This window comes from Kryptolebias marmoratus, linkage group LG6 (genome assembly GCF_001649575.2).
Source record: "Kryptolebias marmoratus isolate JLee-2015 linkage group LG6, ASM164957v2, whole genome shotgun sequence".
NCBI classification, from domain to species: Eukaryota; Metazoa; Chordata; class Actinopteri; order Cyprinodontiformes; family Rivulidae; genus Kryptolebias; species Kryptolebias marmoratus.
The window spans coordinates 16,953,112-16,978,778 of record NC_051435.1 but is presented as its reverse complement, the minus strand read 5'-3'; the positions used below and the strand labels follow the sequence as shown (position 1 = coordinate 16,978,778).

The 25,667-nt window shown below is 41.3% G+C and overlaps 1 protein-coding gene across 14 annotated transcripts in view; it reads left to right on the top strand.

Moving 5' to 3' along the window:
• Window positions 1-25,089, top strand: part of lmo7a (LIM domain 7a) — a 46,936-nt gene extending 21,847 nt beyond the window's left edge. For 5 of the 14 annotated variants that reach the window (XM_025004650.2, XM_037976289.1, XM_025004654.2 and 2 more), the window contains 27 exons: window positions 2,956-2,986; window positions 4,100-4,213; window positions 5,196-5,412; window positions 5,954-6,197; window positions 10,357-10,386; window positions 10,913-11,024; window positions 11,822-11,961; window positions 12,369-13,068; window positions 13,515-13,769; window positions 14,063-14,177; window positions 15,299-15,460; window positions 16,243-16,427; window positions 16,517-16,580; window positions 16,856-16,912; window positions 17,227-17,268; window positions 18,017-18,042; window positions 18,807-18,914; window positions 19,711-19,797; window positions 20,230-20,591; window positions 20,780-20,836; window positions 21,807-21,862; window positions 21,953-22,111; window positions 22,525-22,711; window positions 22,942-23,256; window positions 23,732-23,840; window positions 24,269-24,371; window positions 24,456-25,089. In XM_025004650.2, coding sequence (XP_024860418.1) covers window positions 2,956-2,986; window positions 4,100-4,213; window positions 5,196-5,412; window positions 5,954-6,197; window positions 10,357-10,386; window positions 10,913-11,024; window positions 11,822-11,961; window positions 12,369-13,068; window positions 13,515-13,769; window positions 14,063-14,177; window positions 15,299-15,460; window positions 16,243-16,427; window positions 16,517-16,580; window positions 16,856-16,912; window positions 17,227-17,268; window positions 18,017-18,042; window positions 18,807-18,914; window positions 19,711-19,797; window positions 20,230-20,591; window positions 20,780-20,836; window positions 21,807-21,862; window positions 21,953-22,111; window positions 22,525-22,711; window positions 22,942-23,256; window positions 23,732-23,840; window positions 24,269-24,371; window positions 24,456-24,478 — 4,060 coding nt within the window. In that variant the 3' untranslated portion in view covers window positions 24,479-25,089. The remainder of the gene's footprint in view (window positions 1-2,955; window positions 2,987-4,099; window positions 4,214-5,195; window positions 5,413-5,953; window positions 6,198-10,356; window positions 10,387-10,912; window positions 11,025-11,821; window positions 11,962-12,368; window positions 13,069-13,514; window positions 13,770-14,062; window positions 14,178-15,298; window positions 15,461-16,242; window positions 16,428-16,516; window positions 16,581-16,855; window positions 16,913-17,226; window positions 17,269-18,016; window positions 18,043-18,806; window positions 18,915-19,710; window positions 19,798-20,229; window positions 20,592-20,779; window positions 20,837-21,806; window positions 21,863-21,952; window positions 22,112-22,524; window positions 22,712-22,941; window positions 23,257-23,731; window positions 23,841-24,268; window positions 24,372-24,455) is intronic. The other 9 variants (XM_037976288.1, XM_025004649.2, XM_037976286.1 and 6 more) reach the window with 9 other exon arrangements.
• The last annotated feature ends 578 nt before the right edge of the window (window positions 25,090-25,667 follow it).

The following is a 25,667-nucleotide window of genomic DNA, read 5'->3' as shown; positions in this document are numbered from 1 at the left end:
AACTTCATTTCAAAGGTATGCTTCTGATTATATGTGCACACCCATTAATTTAAGGCTTTGGTGCTGGGTTTCCTTATCTTTTTGATGGCATTGTGTTGATGTTCAACAGGTTTGGTGTTCTTTATCGGTTTCAGTTCATGTTCAGGTTTCACCTGCGGTTATTGCCTATCTTGCTGTAGATCTTGATGTATCATTTCACCTCAGCTACAGAACATGGAAGACTATTATATCAGAGTTTATTTTAGTCTATCTCAGGAAATCATTTGTCTAAATCTTGAATAGAAACCTTTGTTTCTTGTGTTTGTGGAAGTGTATTTTTATGCATGTTTCATGTGTTGAAATAAACTTTTACTCCTTTGGTGTAAAACTGAGTCAACAATAAGTTTAAACATTTGGAAACCTATTTGTAGCTTTGTTTCAGGACTTTGGGTTGTCGCATTTCTCATGATTGCACAATTGTGTTGGCTCTTATCTTTGGTTTAAATTTACAAAAAAAAAAATAGGGATGCCTTGAGGTAATGGGATTTATTTTCTCACACTTTGATTCCATTCAAAGTGTGTAAATGTTGGTCTAATCGTGTAAAGGCCTGGAGAAATAAGACCATTCTCTCCTTTTATCATTGTGGACTATTTTCTTGTTAAATCTCTGTTTACTTACTTTATGTCACCTATTGTATAATCGGCCATTTTCAAGACTTTGCATTGTCCCTTTTTTACCTCACAGAAAAGTTATTTTTCCCTTCTTATTTTAAGAATTAAGGGGATATGAATTAAAATATATTATTCCATTAACATCCATTTCCCATACTGAACACGGTGTGAATGTTTTAGCTCTTTCATTACTTGCACATGTGTCAAACTGATAATAGGACTTCAGAGAATGTTTTAAAATTGTACACTTTGTTCAGACCTCAGATCAGCCTCCAGTGATAATTTGTCAATGACTTCTTCATCATACGGAAGTTCAGCTGATTTTTAACAGGCTGCAGTAAGTCCTGAGGCACCAGAGGGTTTAAAAACAGCTCTAGACTTTCCCCTCTGTACATCTGTTCCATAACCCTTAAAATGAGCATTAATGCACTGTTGTTTTTTCATCTGCAATTCTTTTCTCTTTGGACATGGCCAAACTGCTGTAATCTTTGTAACTGTGCTCAAGCCACACAAGAGAGGGCTTTTTTTTTCTGCTTCATCTTCTTCCCTCTTTTATTGGACCCATAAATTTGCGCAGTGCCCAACTGGAAAATGTCCACTTCAATTTTCACTGTTGGCAAATTACCATGTTAGAAACGCCTGGTGTGAGATGACGCATGCTGGTAGGAAAGCTGATCTGCTTCCCATCCAGTCAAATCAAGCAGTCAGTCAGTCGAAGGAGAAACGCTCAGACTTTATATAGTAAAATGGGAGACAAAAAAACAGCAATTGCTGCAATAAAAGTGAAGACATTTTATCAAATACACAGTATCGATAAGTATCATAAAGCAAACACTTAAACACTTAATAACATGTTTGCTTTTAGAATTTGCTAGTCTTTTAACTGTATTGTTTTGTTTTTTTTGTTTTTGGACAATGAAATTTCCTCATGCCAATGGATTCAATAAAACCCTAAACATCGTTCCAGCAATCATGGTTTTGTATGTGTGGCAGCAAAGAACAGGTGTGCATCTTCATTCCAGGGTCTTTTTAAAAATCTCTTGGTCTTTTGCAGCCTGATTAACGTGAGGGAGGAGTACACTATCACATTAGGGTGTGACCATCCAATATACAGTTTGCAATCCTGAACCACTCTGCTGGGAAAGCCAGTTGGAACAGAGGCCATTTTAGATCAAAGGGCAAATGTTTTCAAGACCAAAGAAAAAGTGTTTTACCTTTTTGTTCAACACTTAAATGTACAACTACGTGGATGACCTAAAAGCCTTTGACAACTATTTAAGAATACTTGTTGCATTCTTGTAAAATGCCCTGCTTTTAAATTATTATTCATTAATTGTCATTTGCTGTTGTTTAGCAGAGAATTTGGCTGCAGCTTCTGCAATTAGATTTCATATGTCAAAGTATTTATGTAGGCCTAAAATTTGAGTTGTATGGCCTTTCCTAATGAGGATTGTGCACAAATCGTAGTTCAAACTCATTAAGATCTGAGAATTTGGAAAAAGCTATCAGGACCTACATGTTTATTGGTCACATTGCAGTCCAAGGTTAAGCCTGTTTAAAAAAAAAAAAAAAAAAGAAAATCGGAGTAAAGCGTATGCCTATAACATTACACGATTGTAGGAATGTGTACTATGCATGGGATGTAAACCAGACTGTAGCTCTTGTTCTGGCACTGGTACATCTATCATGACTATTTACCCTCCTTCTGTCATCTCTAGACAGACATAAGTCATGTCATGTGACAGGTAGAACAGAAGTGCACACAAGGTGAGGGTCATATTAAGCTTTTAGGTTGAGACTGAGTTCAGTTCGTCCTGACAGGAACTGACTGTAAGGTGATTTACGGACAAGCAAGCCAAATGTCAAGCTGTAGAAATATGACCTTAAGTGACTGCACGGAAATTTTTCCCATGACAGAAGCTTGTTTATTGTTTGTGTTGCCATTTGAAATCAGAACCAAAGACTTTTGCTTTTCCTTAAAATTCAAATAAATGTTTTTTTCAATGGTTTTTATCTTTATGGTTAACCTTTATTAGGCACACACATTTGAGAGCTGGCTGAGATTTTTTTTTTTCCTTTTTCAGAAATGTGTGTGTGTGTGTTTTTCTCACAGCTCTGGTTGTTGTTGTTGTTGATGTGTGTGTGTGTGTGTGTAAAAGGCTGGCGTTCGTCTGGATTGTGCTCTCACTTTCCAGCTCTTTCACTGTCCAACCCATAAAGCTTGCAACAACGTTACGCTCTGCCATTGTTTTGTCATTTTCTCTTAGAAACAAACGCCTCACTTCTCTGATCTTTTTCTTACAGGCATCAAGAGACCAACAGGAGGCTGAAAAATGTGAGTTTATTTTTCCCAGAGTTTATTATATTTGGTCAGGATAAAAGATAGAGCATAGTTTATTCTGGTGACAGTTCTTGCAATGATGAGGAGAGCCTCTAGTTTTGAACATAAATTAGTTCACTTTTGAACATTTTAATTTTTACAGATGAAGCAAATATGACATGGTAATTCAAAATCGGCTTAATTTCTTTTATAATCACTGCTTGTCAAAAACACTTCAGGGACGTTTGGACCTCAATTATAAGAACAAAAGATAAATGGTTAAAGTACAAAAAGGTTGTAAAACAATCAGGTGTTTAGTTAGATTCAAATGGCAAACAATGTAATTGCAGTTTTGTTTTTAATCCATTATTCACTATATTTTATATCTATGATCCTGAGATTTTCTAGATAAAGTATGCTTTAAAAAATCATCTACCTTTTACTTTTGAAATGTATTTGTACTTATTGCCAAAAAAATAAAATAAAATAAAATGGTTGAAACAAATCCAGTCAAAGTTTAACTTATCACCTCATGTTCCTGTCATTCAGTTAATGTAATAAAAACTGCTTTAATGTTTTTTTTGTTTTGAATTTTCTGGGATTAGTTCCTCAGGAACTTGATTACATTCAGACTGTCAAACAAGTTTAAATATGTACCCACTATGACACAAATAAGTAGTTTAAGAATCTTGTTTTAAGAAAGTAATAAATTGAGTTAAAATTTCATCTTATATCAAAGCTTTAGTGCACTTAAACTATTGACAGATTGACTGTAGTATCAACCTATCCACAAATGCAACAGTCATAAGTTGACTGAAGTAAATGCAAACCCTGTTCGCAGCAACAAGGCTACAGGACTGTTTATGTGCAGATGCACGTTTGCTTTTGTTCATTAAATTTACCTGACCAGTCTAATAATGAATGCAACAAACGGCCGCAGTGTTTCTGGATCAGCCTGGAAACAACAACTTGGCAAAAGTGAAAAGACCCCCACTCAGCAGGGATGCTGTTATCATACATGTTTGCTTTACGCTCAGCAGAGCATCCATCACTGAGATTAAAGATACTTGATGAATCCTGTTTCATGTTTTTGTTTAGGTAACCATTTTTCCCCCCCTCTTTCTCCAGGTTTTAGTCACCATTTACTGGTTGGGTAGAAGAGCTCAGTGTGATCGCTTCTATAATGGACCTTACCTGAATTTCAAGGCATTTGAGGGATTACTGGGCACAGCACTATACAAGGTGAATTCCTCTAAAAGGGGTAATTATATTAATGGGGCTCTGAGCTGTCTTATCCACGCTGACATGAAATGGATGCTTAGTCTTAAGCGTATGTTGAAATCCTCTTTAACAGTCCATGCACAGTAGATTTCTGTATCCTCCCTGGTATGTGGACTATGTGTGGAAGAATGACAGCAATAAGACCAACAGGCCGCAGTTCACTCACCACTAAAACCAAAGCTACATTAAGTCATAACTGGCCCTATCTCTTGACTCAGCTATTTTAATCTTGTGTACACCATGGCACACAGTTTGCATAGTTCACATGTTAAAATAGCACTTTCTTTTCTTGAGAAAAGAATAGCAATTCATCCCCCCCTCCCTCTCAGCTCGTGCCAGTGTTGAACTTGGCGCTTTGTGTCCTTGTAGATTTATAGGTGGTGGTGTAAACCCCCCCTGTAATTCAACTGACTACAGGGATTTTAAGTAATGGCAGTGGGTTAAAGCACATTTTGTACATTTAGCCATGTTAATCCAAGTTCAGTGGCTGAGGGTGGGACTGGGTTTAATTTGTGGACCTGTATTGTCTGGCAGGATTCTGCAGATTACAGATCTGCAAATCGTTTTCTTTTTAAAATGGCTGGCACGTTTTGGCTTGTTCAGAGAGGCTCTTTGATGGATTTATGTGCTTGACAATCTTTTCTCATGGTAAACGCAGTCATTAGGAGGGTGTAGGGATCAGGGCTCTGTTTATGACAGAGATGACAGAGAAGAGAGCATAATGTGGTTATTTAATGTAGATTTCACCATGCGTTACTTTGTATAACTCGTATAGAATGTATGTTTATATCAACTGTGTCAAGTGTGAGAGGCCGGAAAACACAAACTTTTCACACTACCTGGGAGATTTCACCACACATGCACAGAGCAGGTAAATATTATAGCTGGCACTCTATTATCTAAATGTGTGACTGACTGCTGGTTTTTGTGTTTCTCTGAAAAGTCTCTACACGAATCAAACGGCCAGACGGGCAGCAGCATCAGAGACAGCGGTTTTGGAGATAGTTGGTACTCCGAGCAGGAGGAGATCTATCATCTGAGAGGAGAAGGTGGTGGAGGAGGAGGACACAAGAGAGACGACTCCCTGGACAGCGTAGACTCGCTGGGCTCCCGACCCCACAGCATCTCATCTGACGCCACTCTGAAAGGCGGCAGCGAAGGTACGGTAGCAGATGTCGACATGAACACATTTTAGTTGAAATTGCCTCTCACACTGAGCATTGTCTAAATCTTTTCCTCTGCATGAATATTTATAATCCAGTTCACCGGTGTAGAAATTCAAATATTTGCGAACAGGAAAGGTCTACTTGGAAAATAACCCTAGCCTGTGGAAACATACCTGTTGCCCTCTAGTGGTATACTTTTGTAATGAAATGGTTTATTCATAAAGAAACTGGGACAATTCAATGCAAATTGATCTGGTATGCTTTATTGGCAGAAAGTGCTGGTTATTATCTTCAGAGCAGTTCTTTACTTTGTAACAGGACTGAGACATTCCACAGGCGTCCACAGAAGCTTGTAAATGAAGACGCCTCTGTTCCCTACCCTGCACCCCTCAATTACTTCTTCAAAGTCATACCAGAACACACACACACACACACACACACACACCTCTGACTCTTTTCTATTTCCTGGGTTTGTTTGTCGTCTTTTAATGTTTTCTCTGTTATGTTTTTGTTCCTGTTTTCTTTCGTGGTCCAGGTTGTTGTAGCGACGCAGAGGCAGATTCCGTCTTCAGGATGGCTGAGAACAAAAACAGTATCAGTTACCGCCGGTCGGCTGTCATCACACCTAAAGCCACCGCCCAGTTTAACCAGTTCCTGCCCACCAAAGACAAACAGTCGGGCTATGTTCCCGCTCCTCTGAGGAAGAAGCGGGCTGAGCAGGACAACCGGCGCAGCTGGGCCAGCCTCAGTTATACAGAGGATGAAGGCACACTTACCAGGTACAACAACCCGTGTTCTTACTGATCTGTTTGAAGTTGGTGTTTCTTATTATCTAATTATTGAAGAGTTTGTTTTTTGTTTCTTGCTAATAAGTCATGAGTTGAAAAATTGTGGCTTGTCCTTCAGTTGCCTGAAGTTAACATAGTGGCTGTTTTTGCCTTTCTGCTCTCATCATCGTGTTGTCTGTGAACGATCCATGGTGTTGTTTCATTTTTGCTGTGGGATGATTTCCTCTCGCTGCCGTTGCGACAGCCACAATACCCAGAGTGCCTTGCCAGCAGCTCACCAGCAGTGGGGTTTCGATTATGAAAGTGGGAGCGACTCAGACACAGATCGGCCGGACCCTGATCTCGTTCTAGATGATCTGGCGAGCAGACGTTTCCACAGTCCCTCCCCTGCCCCTCCCACCAACTTCGCTGTGCCCATCAGTCCCTCGGCAGGGGCGCGAGTGGCTCGGAGTAAAGAGAGCCCCCGTGCTAAGGTCACTATCACTCCCAGTGCTACCCCTCAGCAAAACGTGACCTTTGACAGGTCAGAGATTATAAAGATGCAGTGTGATGTGCCTGTCTGATGAGAGCTTCTCTTACCCTCAGTTTGCATGGTTAACTGCAACCATGAGAAAATTTTTGGCCAGTTTTCTGCCTCTAACATTTTTTCAACCACTTCAGTTTGTTGGTTTCTGTTTAAATTATTTTGAGATTTGAGCTGCAGTGCGTCCAAAGTTGCTTTTTTCTGAGTTTAATGAGCTTTGAGGTGAGATTTGAGTTGTCAGATCAGTTTTTTACCTCCTGGTTTGCCTTTGAGCTTGCTTTGGTTTGCTAATCCTTGCATCGTTTGATTTGGGATTTTTGTGTTCTTTTTATTTCTGGCGCAGCTTGTGAGCTTCTCTACTGTTAAAAAAATTATTGTGACACTTGTCATTGGCTGTCTCTTTTGAGCAGCAAAAGCAGGAAAATGCAGTCGCCCAAGCATAGCTCTGTGAAAGTGGACCACCACCAAGCCGTAAACACCGCCAGCCTGTTCAGGGACATGTATGATGACTTTGAGGATGAGGATGATGAGGTGGGCTACGCTGACCCTGTGCAAGATGATCTCTATGCTCGTAAGATGGGCATCAAACCCCAGCCTGCAAACAGCGTATCATATGACAAGTTTTTACCCAAGTTCTGGACACCAGAAGAAGACAGTCATGTACAGAAGATCAAACTGGGCTCTCAGAGGAGGCCTTGGTACAAGAAGATGCAAGGCTTCAGGTGTGTGAGGGTGTTAAGATAACGCATGACAAAGGACCAAATATATACATAGAATTCCCTCCCCTTTTTCTAACTAAATTAAACAGATCTACCTCCTTACACGGTTGTAATACCTCAGCTATTTCCTTTCCATACTTCCTTTTTCTTTAAATAATTGTATGCTAATATAAAATGATAGATTTTAAATTTGATTAAAAACTTAACTGCATTTTCTCTATGGTGTAATTTCCTCCCACTTAATGTTTCTTCCTTTCTTCCAACAATCACATCCCATCTCTTCTGTGTTACCCTCTCTGTCCCTTTCCCTTCATTTGTCCTGCTGTTGTCGGCTGTAGCCGCCAGAAGTCCAGCTCTTCGTCTGATGACTCAGACTGCGACATCAACCCCTGGCTCTCCTCAGCCCCCTCTCCTTCCGGCCCACCTCCCTCTCTCTCCCACACACACGAGGCCTCGGCTCACACCACCCTTGTTGTCGGGAAAAGGTCGATAAAGCTGCATGACTGTGACGATGCAGACTTATTTTAAAGAGAAATCTTAGAGGCTGAGACTCTGACAAGCTTTTTACTAAAAACTAATGAAAGGCACTGATAAAATGCTGGATTTGCCTTAACACGCTTTAACAACAAGTTTGCTTACTTTATTCAGAAAAGGGCTGTGTTTTAGTATTCTAGTTTTTTTTCACAGCCTGCTAACTTTATAGAAACTATACTTTTATAGGAGTGTGCATTTAATTTTAAAGTCCTTATTTGATCAACATGTTTGAATCAAATATCCCAACAATGGCTCCTTGTTAAATCTTTTCCTTCTTTTCTTGCACCTTCATCCAGTTCACATGCATGCGCTCATCACCTCTGTCCTTTTCTCTCCTTTTGCCCACCCTGCAGTCCTCATGTCCAACCACACACCCTCCCACAGCTCCCCAAGATAGAGCTCCCTTACTTTGAGGTCCCTCAACTGGTGTTTGCCCCTGTGGACCCCACCTCAGGTCCCAGATTGGTTAAATGTGAGCAGTGGCCACTCCTGGGGCGCCAAGACCCCAGGGAGCCCCCAGATCCCTTTGATTACGAAAGTATTGACCCAGACTTGGAGAATGATGACATGTTCACCAGGCGAACCCTGTCATTTCAGTCCAACACTGACCTGGCAATGATGAAGACTCAGCTGTCAGCCAAACGTCGGCTCCACTCATCTGAGCCGCAGCTCAATATTGTCACTCAGCAACGTCGTCACGTAGACGCTGAGGAAAGTGATTATCCAGACATCGAACAGGATGACGTTATTTATCGCAAGGAGAAAATTCAGCAGGCTCAGCAGCAACGGGCGCCCTCGGGTGCTCCGGATAACTATGCTCCCATGCACATCCCGGAGCCGTGGGCTCTCCCCCCTGAACTCAAGGCCAGACTTCTCTGCCCACCGTGTCCTCTGACTCAGAAAGCAACAACAGCTAACCAGAATCATGTTGAGAAGGAGGTGCATCCTGAAACAGACGACATGCTAATTCGAAAGCTTGGAGTCCATTCTGAACAGAGCCATGCTTCACAAACAGGTCATAATATGACCCCCTCTGTGCCTTCCTCCTGTAGCAAAGAGGACCTGCAGAAGTGGGAGGCAATCAGAGAAGCCAGTCAGTTAAGATATAGGAAGAGGCTTTTGTTGGAGAGGCTAGCTGCTCTGAAGTTGTAAAAGTTTCTCCTTATATGACTTTTTTTCTTCCGTTTTTGTCCTTTAATTATTTAACATTACAGACGTAAAATATTTCTTGTCTGATGTTGAATTCACGCAGGCAGAGGTGGCACGTTCACCTGGTTAAGCTCTTCTTACTGGATATTGTCACATTTTGTTCATTTATGACACAGCGAATGAAATGTGGTGAGACTTGTTATAGTAATAACTTAGTAATTTTATTTTGAAAGTATTCTGATAGTTCATAAATTAGTCTTTTTGTGTCACAGAACAATAGTAAATTCTACATCATGGTTGCATGTTATGTTCCTTCAGTTTTGACTCCCAGATTGTACAATAAACCAACTGTTCTTGTGTGTAGTGTGATTGATGAACAAAAGCATAAATATCTCTTTGACCAAACCAGATTCTCTTACCTATGAGTTTGCCTGTTTATGATTTTTAAAAAACTATCATGCTTAATAAAAAAAGAAGCTGCTGAATATCTTAGTAATTGATTAAATTGTACCGTTTGTTGACCAAGGATCTGACCCGAGTAGTGTTGTTTTTTTCCACAGCAAAAGGAACTTGACACCAACATGTAAAACTCACACTGCAGCAGGGGGAGAGAGCAGAAAGGCTGAGAAATATCCAAATATAACATTGTAAACATTCTGACCACACTGAGCCAAGCAATTTAATGTTGCGCCATCGTCAGAGAGCATAGAAATTCCCCACAGACCTGAAAGTAAATGTGATGTGTGGACTCCACAGTAACCAGAACACGAGTCTAAACCAAAGTGTTTAAACTTGAGCAGATGCACAAAAAGTCTCACACAAGGCAACCATTTAACCCGAGTCAAGCTCATCTGGATTTACTTCACTCCCAGATGTGTTAAGCCCAGTTTCTAGTGACAACATGCTGGAGTCTCCAAAAAGGCAGTATTGTTTGGGGATAAACGCATATCTGCACACACCAGCCAAATTGCAGGCTAAAGAAATGGGGTGCAGTGGTGTTGGCCTACCACACACACCTATAAGAGTATAATTTGTTCAGTTTGTACAGTAAAGTGAAGACGAGAAGCATCAAGTTTAGTTTTTATTACATTTTAGACCCTCTGGCTGTGGATATGCTCATATAAAAGTCTCCAACTAGCCTCAAGCTATTAACGAGAGCACTGCCAAAAAAAACAAGTCTGCAGAAATGTGACTTTATTGTCTGTGATTCTCTCCGGTTTCCTAGACAGCACAACGAGCTGGAGAGTATGGACGGGTGAGTTGATTATGGGCTCCCAGGAATGTGGCACGTTCTGGCCTCTTCCAGTCGCACTCTGCTGCCTCCTGCTTTTATTCTGCTGTTCTGACTTTTTAACTACTAAATGCTGACACAGAAAATACTGACTATTGTACGGCACAGTAGCAAAAAGGTATCTAAACTGCAGTGAGGCCCAGAGAAATTTACCACTGGTTGAGGCCAATATGAGACGTGGAAATATTTAAAGGGGGGCATTTATTTCCATCACCTATGAACTCTTGGAGACTTTGCTCTCTTGCATGATCGTGGAGGGAGGACAGTGATTTTATGTCACTAACACATTGGGCTTTTTGTTACTTTATATTGTCTGTGTCTGACCTGTGTGCTGTGTGTACCAACTAATACTTTATTAAATAGGTACGTAAGTATTTATTCTATTAATATGGTGCACGTGACTCTGGAATGGATTTTTTTTTAAATTAACCCTTTTGCAAATATATATATGCAGACATACACATTGTAAATAAACATTTTTCTCCTTCAGGAGTAAATCGACAAGCGATATCCTGGAGCCCACAATAACCCGGCAGAACCGCTTCGAAGAGCTTCAGAAGTATCGCGAGCAGCTCAAACAGAGCGAGGGCGAGTGGCAGGATGTGAGTATCATCCGATATTTGTAGTATTCACAAATGCTCACAAAAGTAGTCAAGCTGAATTGTGTGTGTGTGGGGGGACGATTATTCCAGCAGAGATGAGGTTAAAGTAAAAGGTGAGAAAATGCTGTATGAGGTTTGTGAAGCAGACGGCTGCAGGGTGAAAACAGAGCAGTTTAGATTAAAATCGAAGAAGCAGGAACTAGTTAGTGCGGTGCTGCCCTCTGGCTATTGTCTGTCTTCATTTCTAAATCTGTACTTTGGCTTTAATTCATAAGAAACAATGTTATGATGTAATGTAAATGAAAGGATGTAAGATTAAATTAAAAATAACTGTACTTTATTAAAAAAGTTTTCTACTAATAAATCTGACTGGAAAATTATTCACAAATAGCAACAGTGTACTAGTTTTTAACAGTCTGTTATAACTTGTAAAATCAGTTTTAATACCTAAAAGTTTTTCACATAGACATGATACATGCACTGACTGGTGCCTGCCAGCTGTCTAATGGATGTCTAGGCAAAATAATAGTCTTAAAGCAGCATTTAGGTCACTCAGTCCCCAATACACAGGGGAAGTGAGCCGGGAGGAGCTTAATGCTCGCAAATAGAACACCTTCAAATGTAGCTTTCTCTCTTTTTTTTTTTTTTTTTTTTCCTCCTCCTTTCTCTCTTCTGAACTTCTCTCCCCTCAGTTGCTCACTTGCAATGCAATACAGCTGGTCTGTTTTCATCTAGATCTAAGCTTAATTGTTTGAGATGTGATCCATGAGATGATCTTGTCTTGCTTTTCTCTGCAGGAACTGAGCAAATGGAAAAACCGGCGCCGGAGTGTAAACTCTGATATAGTGAAGAAGAAAGAAGAAAGAGAAAAGATAGAGCAGATTACATACGGCAGCGACAGAAAGTCCAAGACTTTCAAGCAGATGCAAGAGGAGAGGTGAGGAAAAGTACACTTTCTCAGGTAGCTCTGATGTTGTAAGGATAATCGATTATGGTGCGGTACTTGCATACTGAATTTGTTCCTCTTGTGCACATTTTTTTTTACCCTCAGAGGGGAATACTTTGCTAAGGTAACAAAAAACGAGGTTTGTATGAGAGCTTGTGCACCGTTGAGCAGACAGCATGTTTGTTTTAGCCAAAGTGGGAAAGGAGGCTGTATTTTTTTGGTCTTCTGTCAGTGTGAAAGTGTAATTGAATCATGGCTTAGCCTTCTATGGCTTTGCCCCACATCCTCAGCCTGTGCTCTGTTTTCAGCACCCATTCATCTTCATCTTTTATATTGCCCATAACTGATGCATTTGTACTTATCTGCCACTTATTCCCTCCCACTCTCTTCATCCACAGAGAAACTAAAGGAAAGAGCAGCGTCGGCAGTCGTCTCAAGTCCCTCTCCTACTTAGACGACGAGGAAGAAGTATTTGAAAATCCTGTCATTTCCCCTCATACCCGAGCCCTTCCTTCTAGAAGCTACACTATTGACACTCCTTACCATTCCTCAGAACGCTTTGAGCCTTCTCAGAAAACACGAGAACACCCTGCTGCTTCCCCACCTACTCTTAGAGCTGCTTCCCCTCACACTTCACAGGAAGTGGAAGAGGTGGACAGTTTTGTAGCTAGAAACTCCAGTGCCACCATCATCACTCCTACCACCACTCCTGCCAGCCACAGCTCCATCAACAGCTCCCACTCTCCAGCAGCTGCACCAGAACCGAAGAGCAAAGCAGACACGCACGCCATCACAACCAAAACACAGGAGCCTGCAAGAGTTGTCTCCCCTTTAAGCTTCACGCAGAAGGAGCCTGAGCCCAAGCCCTCATTGTCGGGCACACAGACTGAGGTGGACGCCCCCTCCTTTGGTTCTCAGCACAAACAACCGCCACAGTTCAGCTCAATGGAACCCAAGCCTCCCGGGGTGTCTCGGGTTTCCGCCTCCCTCCCCAGAAGCTACCAGAGATTGGACACCGCTCGTCTAACCTCGGTTGTTGCACCGAGGCCCTTCGGGAGCCAGTCGTCCCGCATCACCTCTCTTCCCAGAGCCTATACAGTGAGTGCTGCAAAGTTTTACAGGGAAACACAAACCACAAGTGCAGCACTAGGGGGCAGGATTACACAGTGTTTGTTATTCAGCAGGAGATCTTGGTCTTGTTGGTCAAGGTGATTTATTTAGAGTACGTCAGCAATACTCAAGAGTTTAATCTGATTACATTATGATTGATGAATGAAGTTAGTCTTATAAATAGAAGTTGACCAGTTAAGGTTTTTTAATGACTGCTGTTGAGGATTTTTAGAAGTCAAGGCAGCCAATGGGTGATTTTATAAAGCTGATATGTTTCTTTGTTTAATTTTTGGCTCACAAATTCAACAGTTCATTATTCATATAGGTTACAGCGTTCCTTTTACACTTCTGCAGACTGAAAGTTGCATTAACATCCCAGTAATATTTGAGTTCATTTTTCTTTTCTGTTGTTCTTGAAATTTGTTCCTTGACAGGTGGACGACGCCAACAAGCATGTCAACGGCAATGTCGATGTGTCAAAGAAGACATCGGTGCCTAGCCGGTATCACCAGTTCATGACATCTGAGGACGAGGCTCAATCCAGCTCAGCTCATAGCAGTGAAGAAGAGGAGGAAGAGGAGAGGACCAAAGTGGAAAGCGTCCCCTCAACTCAGAGCATCTCATCCGTCATGCCTCATGTAAAGAGTGAATCGCCCGTCATTCCTGCTCCAGCCAAAGACACCAGCAAGGTACTTACTTTTCCTACTTTGAATAAACAGAATGGCTTTTTTTTTGATCTACTTGAAAATAACATGGGATTTTAAAATATTTTCTTTGATCTTAAAAACAGAGTGTTCCTTGACAGAGACTAAAGTGTAGCAACAAATTGGCATTTAATCATCAGCCGTAAATGATTATTACAAGGGTTTCCTGTCAATGCAAGGACATAACCTGACATAGTGATGCATCTCTGTAGCTTTAGAATGGCTTCCCCTATCTCTCTGGTAGCAAGTTCATCTCTACTCTCCTGTGTTGTGTCCAGGAGAACTTCTGCGAAATGCGGATTAGCCTGAACCAGAAGCCAAACAGCAACAGAGACTTTGGTTTTCACGCAGCCTGGGACTCAACAGGAGCTCGTGTCACATCCATTCAGCCAGGTACCAACAGAATTCAGAGCTTTACGAAAGACGTAATGTTGGAGCCAAACTGCTGCATTTGTCGAGAAAAGTCAGCGAACATTGTGCATGGGTTGTTCGTATTCTATGTGATGGTTTCACTGCGCAGCACTTTGTTTCTGTTGTATCTCACATTTAAACACTGCTTGTTAGTTGTCAGCAGGTTTTTGAGTCCATTGCAGTGGCGATGCCAGACTTATGTAGGGCAGCATCTAACTGGGTCAGATCTGCTGGGTTTGAGCCTCTTTCCACTGAGATTCTCCACCTGTACCTCACTGTAAGCCATGCAGTTGAATAATACTGATATACACTCAAACCAGTTTCGAACTTTGGCTTGTTTAAGCCTAACTTTAGTCATTTATGTGGACTATTGTCAAATTTTCATTTCATTTGTTTTTGTTAATAAGGACAATGCTCATCGTCCCCCCACCCCACCCCCTTTTTGTTAACAGGCCAATGATTGCATGCTGGCAAATGGTCAGCTGCTTTTCTCTCGTAAGTTTTTTTTTTTAGTTTGTTTTTTTAATCAAATATTGAGGGAGGAAAAAAGAGTAATATCAATATGCAAACTAGGTGTTCATCACATGACCAGAAAAAGAAGCAAAAATATGTAAGAAAAGCTCAGAAAGAAACTAGCATTCATTGGAAGAATGTAGTATTACCCACCACCTTGCATGTCAAAGTTTTCAACAAAGATCTTGCAAGATCTGTTGGCACTCGCTATCTGTGATGGGGGGTGGTTTTAGCTTCATATCTGTAAAACTGACCAAGTTATAAGTTATAATCATTTTTGTATTTGGTAAGGTAGATAAGCTGTGGCAGCCATCTTGATTCACGTTATTCTAAAAGTTAGTTACATTACTTTTTGAGAGTTTAGATAAAACCTATCCAGTGGTTCATTCATGAGATATTTTGCTAACAAATGAAAACACACGACTGCCCACCTTTCACAGCGACAGGCAGTCCAAACATAAAATCAGCAATGAGAGGAAACAAAACAGTGATGCTGCTTTGATAAACTACAGAAGAAGTCTGTTCATGTCATAAACTGAAAGTGAGCAGTCTTTCCTCTGCTAATAACCCCTGACCTCCGTGTCTTTCAGGTAGCCCAGCCGAGATGTGCCAGCTTCAGGTTGGGGACGAGGTTCTGACGGTGAACGGGCACCAGGTGGCAGAAATGAGCTACTCAGAGTGGAGGTCCTGCCTGGGGACGGCCTTGCAGGACGGCAGCCTGGTCATGGATGTTCGCCGTCATGGCCAGAACAGTGAGTGATCTGTACACTGTGTGTGTGTGTGTGTGTGTGTGATTTAATGTTTGTGTGAGAGAGACTGAGAGTGAACAAAACATTTAACGGTTACATTCCTGTACTGACAATGCTGCTTAAGCTTCGTGCGTTGCTAAACAGTTTTGACACTTTAAATTGGTCCGTAAACTATTGTAAAGTCATCCATGAATAATCTCATGACAGCTGAATGATGAAAGACCTGTAAATCTTTCTTGTCTTGCTCGGTGAGGGAGAAGGATGGTGCTGTTTTGACCTCTGTGGGGGTTTTATTGCTGTTTTTACTTTTTATCAGTTCTGCAGTTCTTTTTTTATTGCTGGCTTCTCTGCCTTATTGACATTCATTTCTTTCTGTCTCTGCAGTATTTTCCTATAAAGGACTAACTCTGCTCAGGTCCATAGTGCTAATGAGCTCCAACTACATCAGTGTCATTTTAGAAAAGTAAAAACTACTCAGTGTAGCTTACTGAAATAAAGTCTTTGTAAAAATGGTTTGAAGTTGAAAGGTTTTTAACCTGTTAAAAAGGCTGTTTGGGTTTAATAAAAGCTTTAATGGGTTGCATGGCTGGGGAAGGTGGTTTCTCTGTCACCCCCTGCGGCGCTCTTCAATAACACCATAACACCTTTGCTTTTCTAGTGGCCTGTGGGTAAACTGTGTCAAATATTGAGGCTTATGTATATAAAAGACTCACAAAAACATACAACATGGATTTATGTGCAAACGCACATCCTATTTTTCTGCCCGTTGCATTTACTGCATGCAGACTGGGACAGAGATCAACCTTCCCTGCCATTTAAAAACCATAAGACCATCAATCTGACCAGTACGGATCATCCGATACTTCTAGGTTCTGCTGAAACAAAAACCATCAAGTCCAGTCTGGATTTCACCTCACGCACTGTGACAGAAACTGTGCCAGCCAAGGAGGCCCCCGCTCATCCCTTTGTGGTAAGTAGATTGACGGATTTTTATTCCAGCATTGTTCCTGGTTAAGGAGACTCTTTGATGAGTATACACCCTGTAACGTTTCCCTGCAGGACGTGGCTTCAAACAGAGTCAATGGGGACCTCCAAGAGGAACCGGTGACCTTGAGGAACAAAGGTAAAGAGCAGTCAGAAAGGTTATAACAGCGATTCTCATAATTATTTCTGGTCATAGTTTTAAAGCCCGTCAGTGATGGTGTCATTTTGACTTGGAAGCAAGCTATGAAAAAATGAATGCCCTCACTGTAGTAGACATGTACATTGAGAAACAATGTAAACAATGTGTGTGAATAGAGTTTGTAATAATGTTGTAACAGGTTCAACTTTTTCCCTTTTTTTTCTGTAATGACTTATTTTATCCTGTTTTCCGTTTTTTCCCCCCTCTTCATGTAGAGTCAGAACCAATATCTTTGAAAAACTTAAAGCGGAGGTCAGAGTTTTTTGAACAAGGTAAAAACAAAAAAAGAAGAAATAGAGCTGACTGAAGGGATGTGGGTGGCACTTATTAATAACTATGACTTGTGCGTATACTGGTGGCTGGTTTCTCTGCGCTCTCGTCTCTCCGAGTTCCTCAGATCCCCCACTAGGAACTGCATGTTGCTCACAGCATTGTGTTCAATTGATAAATAAACCTTTTATCAATTGATTTAGAGCTGTGAGAATTAAGACATAAGTCCCTCGAGGCCCACACCCTTTTTTTGTTTTTGTGTCTCTTGTCTGGTGCTGAAGCTTAACCCTTGTGCTGTGCCCCTTCCCTCCCTCAGGTGGCTCAGGGCCCAGTGTCAGTGCGCTGGTCTTCCTCTGTGGTAAACAGGGTTCACTTTGCAGTGACGTTCTCACCTTTGCTTGGTGCAGCATGGGATGCTGTCATGCTGCTGAAACGAAGACAATTTAGTGATAATTTAATCAGACTGTATTGTACTTTGGAAAAATGTTTACAGAAACGTATAAAAGCCCCGTACTCTTCCCCTGAAGCTATGCAGCATGACATTATCCCTGCTCACCAACCACAAAAGCAAATCTTTCCAATCCTGTTGCGTTTGTGGTAATATTGATTCATGTCCAAGCTTAACACATGGCTACACTTTTCACTTTGCTGCGCATGACGTTAAAAGCTTTCCCGGCAGACACACACTGAGGCGCCCGTTTTCCTTTTTGGATGTTCTGTGCTTATATCGTCCCTGCATGCATATTGCTGATTTCAGCTTGTTTGAGCATGTCTTCACGATCAATTTATCGATTTCCCTCTCAGAAGTATTGGGATTACATCAGGTGTAAATGTCAACATGTTTGTGATCCAGTGTAAAGAGAATCAATAGGTCCCAAAGTGAAATTTGTTCTTTGCCACTTAAGGCTTTCTGAAAACATCAATTACTGTTGCGGTTTGACATTTAATTAAAAAATGAATCATCTATGGACTTTAGAAAATTGAGTTAAAAGTTGATGTTTATATAGTGTGAAGCCTGAGAGTTAAATTTTCTTTACATGCTGAGCTGCTCCGTGTGTGCATGCCACAGGTACTGACTGACTGACTGAATGTTTTCTCTTTCCCAGGAGGATCAGAGTCTGCAATGCCAGAAGTGAGTGGTGTCACATCTTTTCTTTTATTTGTGTAATGTTTGTCTGCAAAAGCAGATTCTGATGTGTATTCCAACACCCAGATCCACTATTCATCCTCTCACATGTATGTAAATCTGTCCGAGTCAGGTTTGCTTCTTAAGCCAGTTAAACGTTGAGGAGCTTTTGGTTTTTTGTTCAAACATAAAGTCTTCTGTGAACTGTGAAGACTATTCCAACTTTTCTTGTTTTTTTTTTTTCCCATTCATAAGTCCAGCTAGTCAGATTAATCTTTGGAGGCTATATTATTTGGAAGTGTGCTATTTTTTGTTTCTATTATGGATCAATATCTTCCTTTGTTGTCTGCCCTTTAATCAGCATTTTGGTTTAAAATATATGATCTAGGCTGTGTGGATCAAATAATACATTAGTGTTTTTTATACATTGCATTTCCTGATTGCAATAAGCTGCAGGTTTTATTTGTTGCTGGAGAAAAGTTTCAAGTTATCCCAGATATCAGACTGAAGTGACTTTTATACAAACTGAAATGATTTGTGGGTCAAAAGCTTTAGCTAGCTTGAATTTATTATTAGCTCCTTCTTCCCAGGTTATCAAAAACAAGTTTTAATTCAAGTTGCCTTAAGTTCTTGTAAATCTGTATTCATCTATAGAAACCAGAAACAATTTTTTTCCAGCAATTGAAAACGAACATTTGGCATTTTTAAAAATAAACTCAGAGATATGGAAACTTTTTTGTTTGTTTCAGTGGTTATTTTTTTGCCTGCAGATATCAGTTCCAGCAATCACTCCGACCTCCAGCCGCTGGTCTTGGAACCCAGAAGAAGAGCGCAAAAGACAAGAGAAATGGCTGAAGGAACAAGAGCGCCTCCTACAGGTATGTAGAAGGCATGTGTGGGTTGGTTGACCTCATATGGGCTATAAGCTTTATGTTGCTGTTATCACATAATCACCAAAGAATATTATGGAATATATAATAATCAGAATTAACAGCTTTATCAAAGTGCTTTTATTTACTTTTGTCCTTTTGAGCCTCGTCAAAGACAAGCTGTAATTTTCTCTTTTATAGGTTTATTAGGTTATTGTATTTAGTACTGAATGTACTCAGTGTGTGATTATTATTATTCATTTATAAATTATCACAGATTAAAATAAACCAAAATATTGCATAGTTAAAGGTTTTACAGGAAATCAGAAATTTAGGCTTGCAAAGAGACAATCAAGTAAGTCTTTGGTGGTTTCTGCTCCTGAGAGGCTTTGAACACGAAACAAGACAACTTTTGGGTATTTAAAGTTTCCCTTCAACATCCATGCTGCTCCTTACACAGTTAAAGTTAGGAGAATCTATCCAAATTGTTTTCCTGGGATGTTTCTCTGGATGGATATCAAAGAGAAGGAAGCAGAGTGTTGATGTATCTGAGAGGGCTCATTAATTTCACCAGTTTTCCTCCCTGCTGGATAAACAGCCTGATTTCACAATCTGCCAAGCAAACCTCTCTGACAAGCTTGATTTCTATATATATATTATAAGTTATTTTTAAGTAACTTACACGGGATCCCAGTATATCAAACAGACATTAAACCTCAAAGATTGAGCTTTTTTTATGCATTGTGTCCATAATATATGACAGTATGCATGAAATACAGTGGCTTTGTCCTCTCCCTGCTCTCAGGAAAAACATAAGCGCGATCAGGAGAAGCTGCAGGAGGAATGGCTCAAAGCTCAGCAGGACATTGGCACAAGTGCGGGCCAACAAGAGGTAACAAAAGCATTTTAATTCATAATAGATATGACCTAATATCTGAACTATTGTCTGAGAATTGCTAAAAGGTAGCAATTAGTCGTGACTCACAGCTCAAATTCATCAAAATGTATCCAAAGAGCTTTGATGATTTTAAATACTGTAATTATACTGTGATTATGTGGTCACACGGTCTTGAATTTGACTTTTAAAGAGCAGTGTTTTTTAAGATAAAACACTGAGTGAAAGCGAGAGCAGAGCAAAGTCCAGTAATGTGGATATTTGCACATTAAATGGCGTTGCAACAGAAGAAAAACACTCTGGTTTGTTTGTAACTTTAGGAGGTTTAAGGAGTTTTTTTTCCCCACTAACATTGTTTCTCCAAGATGGAGTTAATAAATGCCATTGTGTGTTTAAACCCTTCCTCCCCTCTGTCCTTCTCACCGGCAGCCGGGCCGTCTCCAGGTGAACAGCCACAATATCAGCCCACACGCGCCCCCATCCTCTGCCCACCAGCCCACACCTCCTCTGTGGGAAGAGGAAGAGAGGAAGAGGAAGGTGGAGCAGGAGCGCCAAAGGCAGGCAGAGGAGAGGAGGAAGAGGGAGGAGGAGGAGCGAGAGCTCCAGCGGCTCCAGGAGGAGAGGAAGAGGAGAGAGAGGCAGGAGGAGGAGGAAAGGAAGAGGATGGAGATGGAGGAGGAGCTGAGAAGGCAAAGGAGGAGAGAGGAGGAGAGGGAGGAGGAGAGGAGGCAACAGGAAGCTGCCGAGCAGCAGCGAAGGCAGAGAGTCTTGGAGCAGCAACAGCAGCAGTGGTCAGTAGAGCCAGCTCTCCTCCTCTACCACCCTTAATACTCTAACTCTCATGTTGTCACCATCATGCTGATAACACATTTAACACGCTTCACTGTTTGCGCATTAACATAAAAGCAACTAATGCATTTGCTTTAACCTCCTCCTCTAATCATCCCACCTGTCTTGTTCACTCTGCTCTTGGACAAAGGTCTGCTGGCTCCCACAGCTTTGCTAGTGTTCAGCCTCCACTGTCCTTTTCAGACAGGTCAGTGCAGGAGAACACATCTGTCTGACTGCATTTACTCTCAAATCCCTAACAGCATTTATTACTTGTTCTTACATCATGTTTTTATGTTTGCTTCATTATCTGCATTATCAACATCAATGCCTAACTGTGAAAACAGCTTATGCAGGAGGGCCGAAAGAAATGAGTATTTTTAAGCGACAGTTCAGATCTTTTGAAAAGGTGTTCTGTGGGAAAGTTATGAACAAATACTTGTTATAAATCATTCTTTCAACAATCTCAGTTAAGAGAGAGTTTAATTTTGTCCAGACTGATGAGCTAACAGCTAACTAAGCAGGGCCAAAACCAAAATGGATTGCTAACCACTATGCTCCCAATTAAACTTTTTATCATTTTTCAAGTGTACCCTCACTTAAAGTATTAGAACAAGCATCACAATGAAAAACAACTCTTCAATTAACCATCCTAAAGCCCTCAAAAGAGAGAGAAGCCCTTGTAGCTGCAGGTCAATTTGACCCGAAGGCCTTGGGAGGATTAAAAAAGTCCAGGTCCTTCCAGATCTTTTATTAGGCAATGTTTTAAGAAGAGAGCCCAACTGTTGTAAAACAAGGTCTTTGAATCAAATTCAAAATGAGCAATTATTGATCAGAAACAATTTTTAGCATTGTACTATTTGCAGTCATTCACCACATTTATTTTTATCTGAATAAAATCCCTCAATGTTGAATAAAACTGGATGTTCACCTTCAAATTGTGTAGGTCGCCATATGAAATTGGAATTGTGTGATTGGTCTGCAATCAGCAATCAAGTAAACTTTTAAATGGTAATATGGTTTTTAACTTAGGTTTTCACAAATGAATGTAGTCAGATCAAATGTTAATGTCCAAAGAAAAAAGGAATAGATTTTCTTTTGTTAAAAAAAGGCTGGTTAAAGCACAAACATCAGAAATACTTTGTTTTTAATTAAAATATTTGCCTTTTGTCTCACAGGACGAAATCCAAGTCCTCCCCTCAGCTTGATGAAGAAGACATGCCACCTAGGAGAGGTCAGTAGTCTTCGTTTCTGCTGGTTGTTCAGCTCCGTGTCGGCATGTTGCTGCACACACTGCATGTATGTGGGCTGTACCCCGCTGTAGGTGTACATGTGCAGCCTGAGGATACGGCTCGCTGGCTGCTGAAAGAGAACTTGAGGATTGCCCGCGACAGGCGAACCCAAAGTCAGAGCGTTGCGTCGGAGTGGGAGCCGGAGTGGAGAAACGACATGAATGCCATGAGATACAGAGAGGCAGGGAGAGGTGGGCTTCCCTTCTGAAGCACCATCTCTGCTCAGATCTGCATCCAATCAGTTGATTAGTTGGCGTTGTTTCACGAAATCAGAACTTTCAGCTCTTTGATTTGCAGCTGACCAACTAAATGAGAAAATTATCAGTTGGCTAACCATAAAATCGCTGTAATTCATTGATTGCAGTGGGATTCCTGTTGGATCATTGCCGTTTTGTTGTTCCTGCATGATTGAATTTTAGTTTGCTCAGTTTGACTGCACAATGCAAAGACATTTACATAACTCCGATCATATTTCAATTTTTATTTGTTTCTACCCAAATGCTCCATCCCTCACAAATTGCAATCTACCTGTGCTAAACTGTTTGTTTTACTAAGAGTAAGTGTACAAAGTGTTACATCGTTTATCTGCCTTCCCTGGGTGCAGTGTCGGGAGCCGGAGTCGCTGACAAGAAGGGTCAGCAGCAGTCCCTGTCGCAGGCTGAGCTGGAGCGTCAGCAGATCCTGAAGGAGATGAAGAAGAAGACGTCGCTGCTCACAGACAACAGCTGGATCCGTCAGCGCTCCTCCAGCACAGTTACCAACAGGGAGAGCGATGCGCCACCCATGCGCAGGTAGAGAACTCCCCTCTCAGCTGTAACATGTTTTTTATTTGTTTGTTTTTAATCCTACTAACACTCTGGGTACAAAAACAAACCCATTCACCACCCTGGCTACCACACTGATACTCCATTGGTAAACTTGGATTGGGTCATTAGTAAAGAACTGATTATGAGAACAGTTGGTAAGCCAGGTGGTTTCTTGCTTCATCTAACCTGCTAACGTGGGTGTGGGTGCTTTGCAGAGGTGAGTCTCTTGACAACCTGGACGTCTCCTCCAACTCGTGGCGCTCATCGTGGACACCCAGGAGCGGCTCTTTAATCCAAAGCTACTCTCGCCCTCAATCTGGTTTTTATGGCAACTCTTCCTTTCACACCAGCGGGTCAGGGGCCCAGCGACCCGCCTCTGCCAGCCTTCCTTCCTCTTACTCCATGGGCTCCCTCAGAGCTGGGGCAGGAAACCACTCGTCCCCTTGGTCCCGGGAGTCCCTGTCTACTCCATCACCCACAACCTCCCCAGACCCCACATCTGAGCCAGGCGGCCCTCAGCAACATAGCAGGTAAAATTAACAGCTTTGCTAAAGGTTCCCAACAAGCCGCTTCTAACCCATCACTGATGTACTGGGTGGCTCTTTGTTTACATTGGTTTGCATCTTTGGTGGTGGTCTAATTTGTGTGACGTTTATGAGTTTGTGTCACTATCAAAGGTTTCTGCAAAGATTTTCTCTGTCAAACCATATGCATTAAAATAAACTTTCATATTTGTTTTCCATGAATTTTATTCTTGTCGGATACAAAAGTATTTTATAAATGACGCTAAAGCACTTTAAACAATCTTGTTCCCTAATCTCAGCTCTACCTAATCCACGTTCAAACTAAATCAAACCAATACTTACCACATGTTGAAAGGAAACCTGCACCCGTTTGAGCTCTGTGTATCCCAGTGTGATCCTGTCTTCTGTGTGCATGCAGTCACACATGTATCATTCATGTGTGCTCGGCCGTCAAATCACAGCTCTGCGTTCTGTAACCCAGGTCAGTGAGTGGCAAGAAAATCTGTGCCTTCTGCGACATCCCGCTGGGAAAAGGAGCGGCCATGATCATCGAGTCCCTTGAGCTCTGTTATCATTTGAGCTGTTTTAAGGTGAGAGTCGGGCTCCTGCCGACACGGGAGCACGGCGGCGGCATGCACCGGCAGGTCCTCCGAATCCAACCTGATACCTCCAGGTTTTCTTTTCTCGTTTCCTGTTTTTAACACGAGGGGCTTTGACAGTCCTGCTCCCTTTGCAGCTGCACAAAATAAACTGTGCTGAAGTCTGCGTTTCAAACTAATAACGTTTCCCTTTTAAAAACAGTCTCCTAGCTGTATGTTCTTCAGAGGACTTCGCTCAGATCTGATCTTCTGCATCTGTGTCTTCATCTTCCGTGCTAATCTTTTTTTTTTCTTATTTCATCTTTATCTTTAAAACCTAGGTCTTCAGTTTCTGTCCTCATCTCGCTGCCTGTGGAAACTTTAGTGAACTTATCCAGTCGGGTGACTCTAACTCTGGCCCTTTTTCTAAATTCACACAGTGTATCTACTGCAAGGTCGACCTCGGAGGGTCTAAAGCTGGGGCTGAAGTCAGAATACGAAACAAACAGCTCTACTGTAACTCTTGCTACGTGCGATTCAACAGTGAGTACTTTAACGCAGCTGGAAGCATCTCAGAGAGGCTTTGTTTTTCATCTGAGCTAAGCGGAGCTGCTCATTATGTTCCAGGTGCCCAGCCAACATCCATGTGACGCGAGCGTGCTCCAGCAGATTGACGAGGAGACTACTTGTGACAACAACCCATGAACTTTAACGTGAGCAGTAAAGCCATCGCATATAACCAGGTTTCTGGTCACTAAGGAACTTCATTCGACTCATTAATGAGAATTGCATTTGTTATTACAGGATGTTAATGAAAATATTTCAGAGAAATTATTTCCTTGTTTTCCTATTATGTTAAACACTAATATGTCAAAAAATGTCTAATACTTCTGCATTCCTTAGAGTTTTTAAGAGTTTTAGCCTTGAAGCTACTCGAGTAAAAAAAATTATCTAAGATTCCAGGGTAAAACCTCCATTTTGAACTTCATTTAGACAGATTTCTTAGTTATAATAGAACCTTAAGGGCTCTTGCTTCTCTTTTCCTGTGAGTCTTGTGGTATTAACATATCTGTCAGAAGGTATTCTTGTCATATCTATGTGGCTTTGCATTTGTAGCAGACAAGTAAATACAATTTTTAGAATTCTGAGACATATTTAAAAACAAATAAACATCTACTTAGACAGCAGTTTTCATCTTAAGACTATACATCACACTTAATAAAATTAAGGCAAATATGTAAATAAAACAACTAAATGCTCATCTTGTGTCTGTGTTTTTATTTTCAGCATTGAAATTGCACAATCCCGTGTCCTGATATTTCAGTTTATGATGCAAAGCTTTTCCTGCCTCTGTTATCAGAAATCATTACTCTCATCTCCTCCGCTCCCATTCTGTTTCTCTGTAGCGCCACAGTCGTAATGAAAGGAATTTCAATGAGCTTTTGTGCTAAGGTTCAGAGGACGAAGCCTCCTCTGAGTTCTCCAGAGCCAATTTGTCATGCATTTTTTATTTGGTGTGCATGCATTACACTTGATTATGCTCTGATAGGCTGTTTCCCTAACACGTCCTGTCATTCGAGCCATTTCACGAGTTCATATCTCTGTTTTTTTTTTTATGCATTTATTGAATATTCACACAAGCAGGAACACACCTGATTGACTATTTTAAGAGCTCCGAAATGCATTTGAACTGCAAGGTCAGAAATAGTCTTCATTTCCCCCGTGGAAATGAGCTCAATTTAGACCAAATACTTGATGGAAATAAATGGGGCCAAGTAACGCTTGGTTCTGTATTCTTGAGGTAAAGCACAAGCAGTCCCTGGAGGCAGGCGTCTCCAA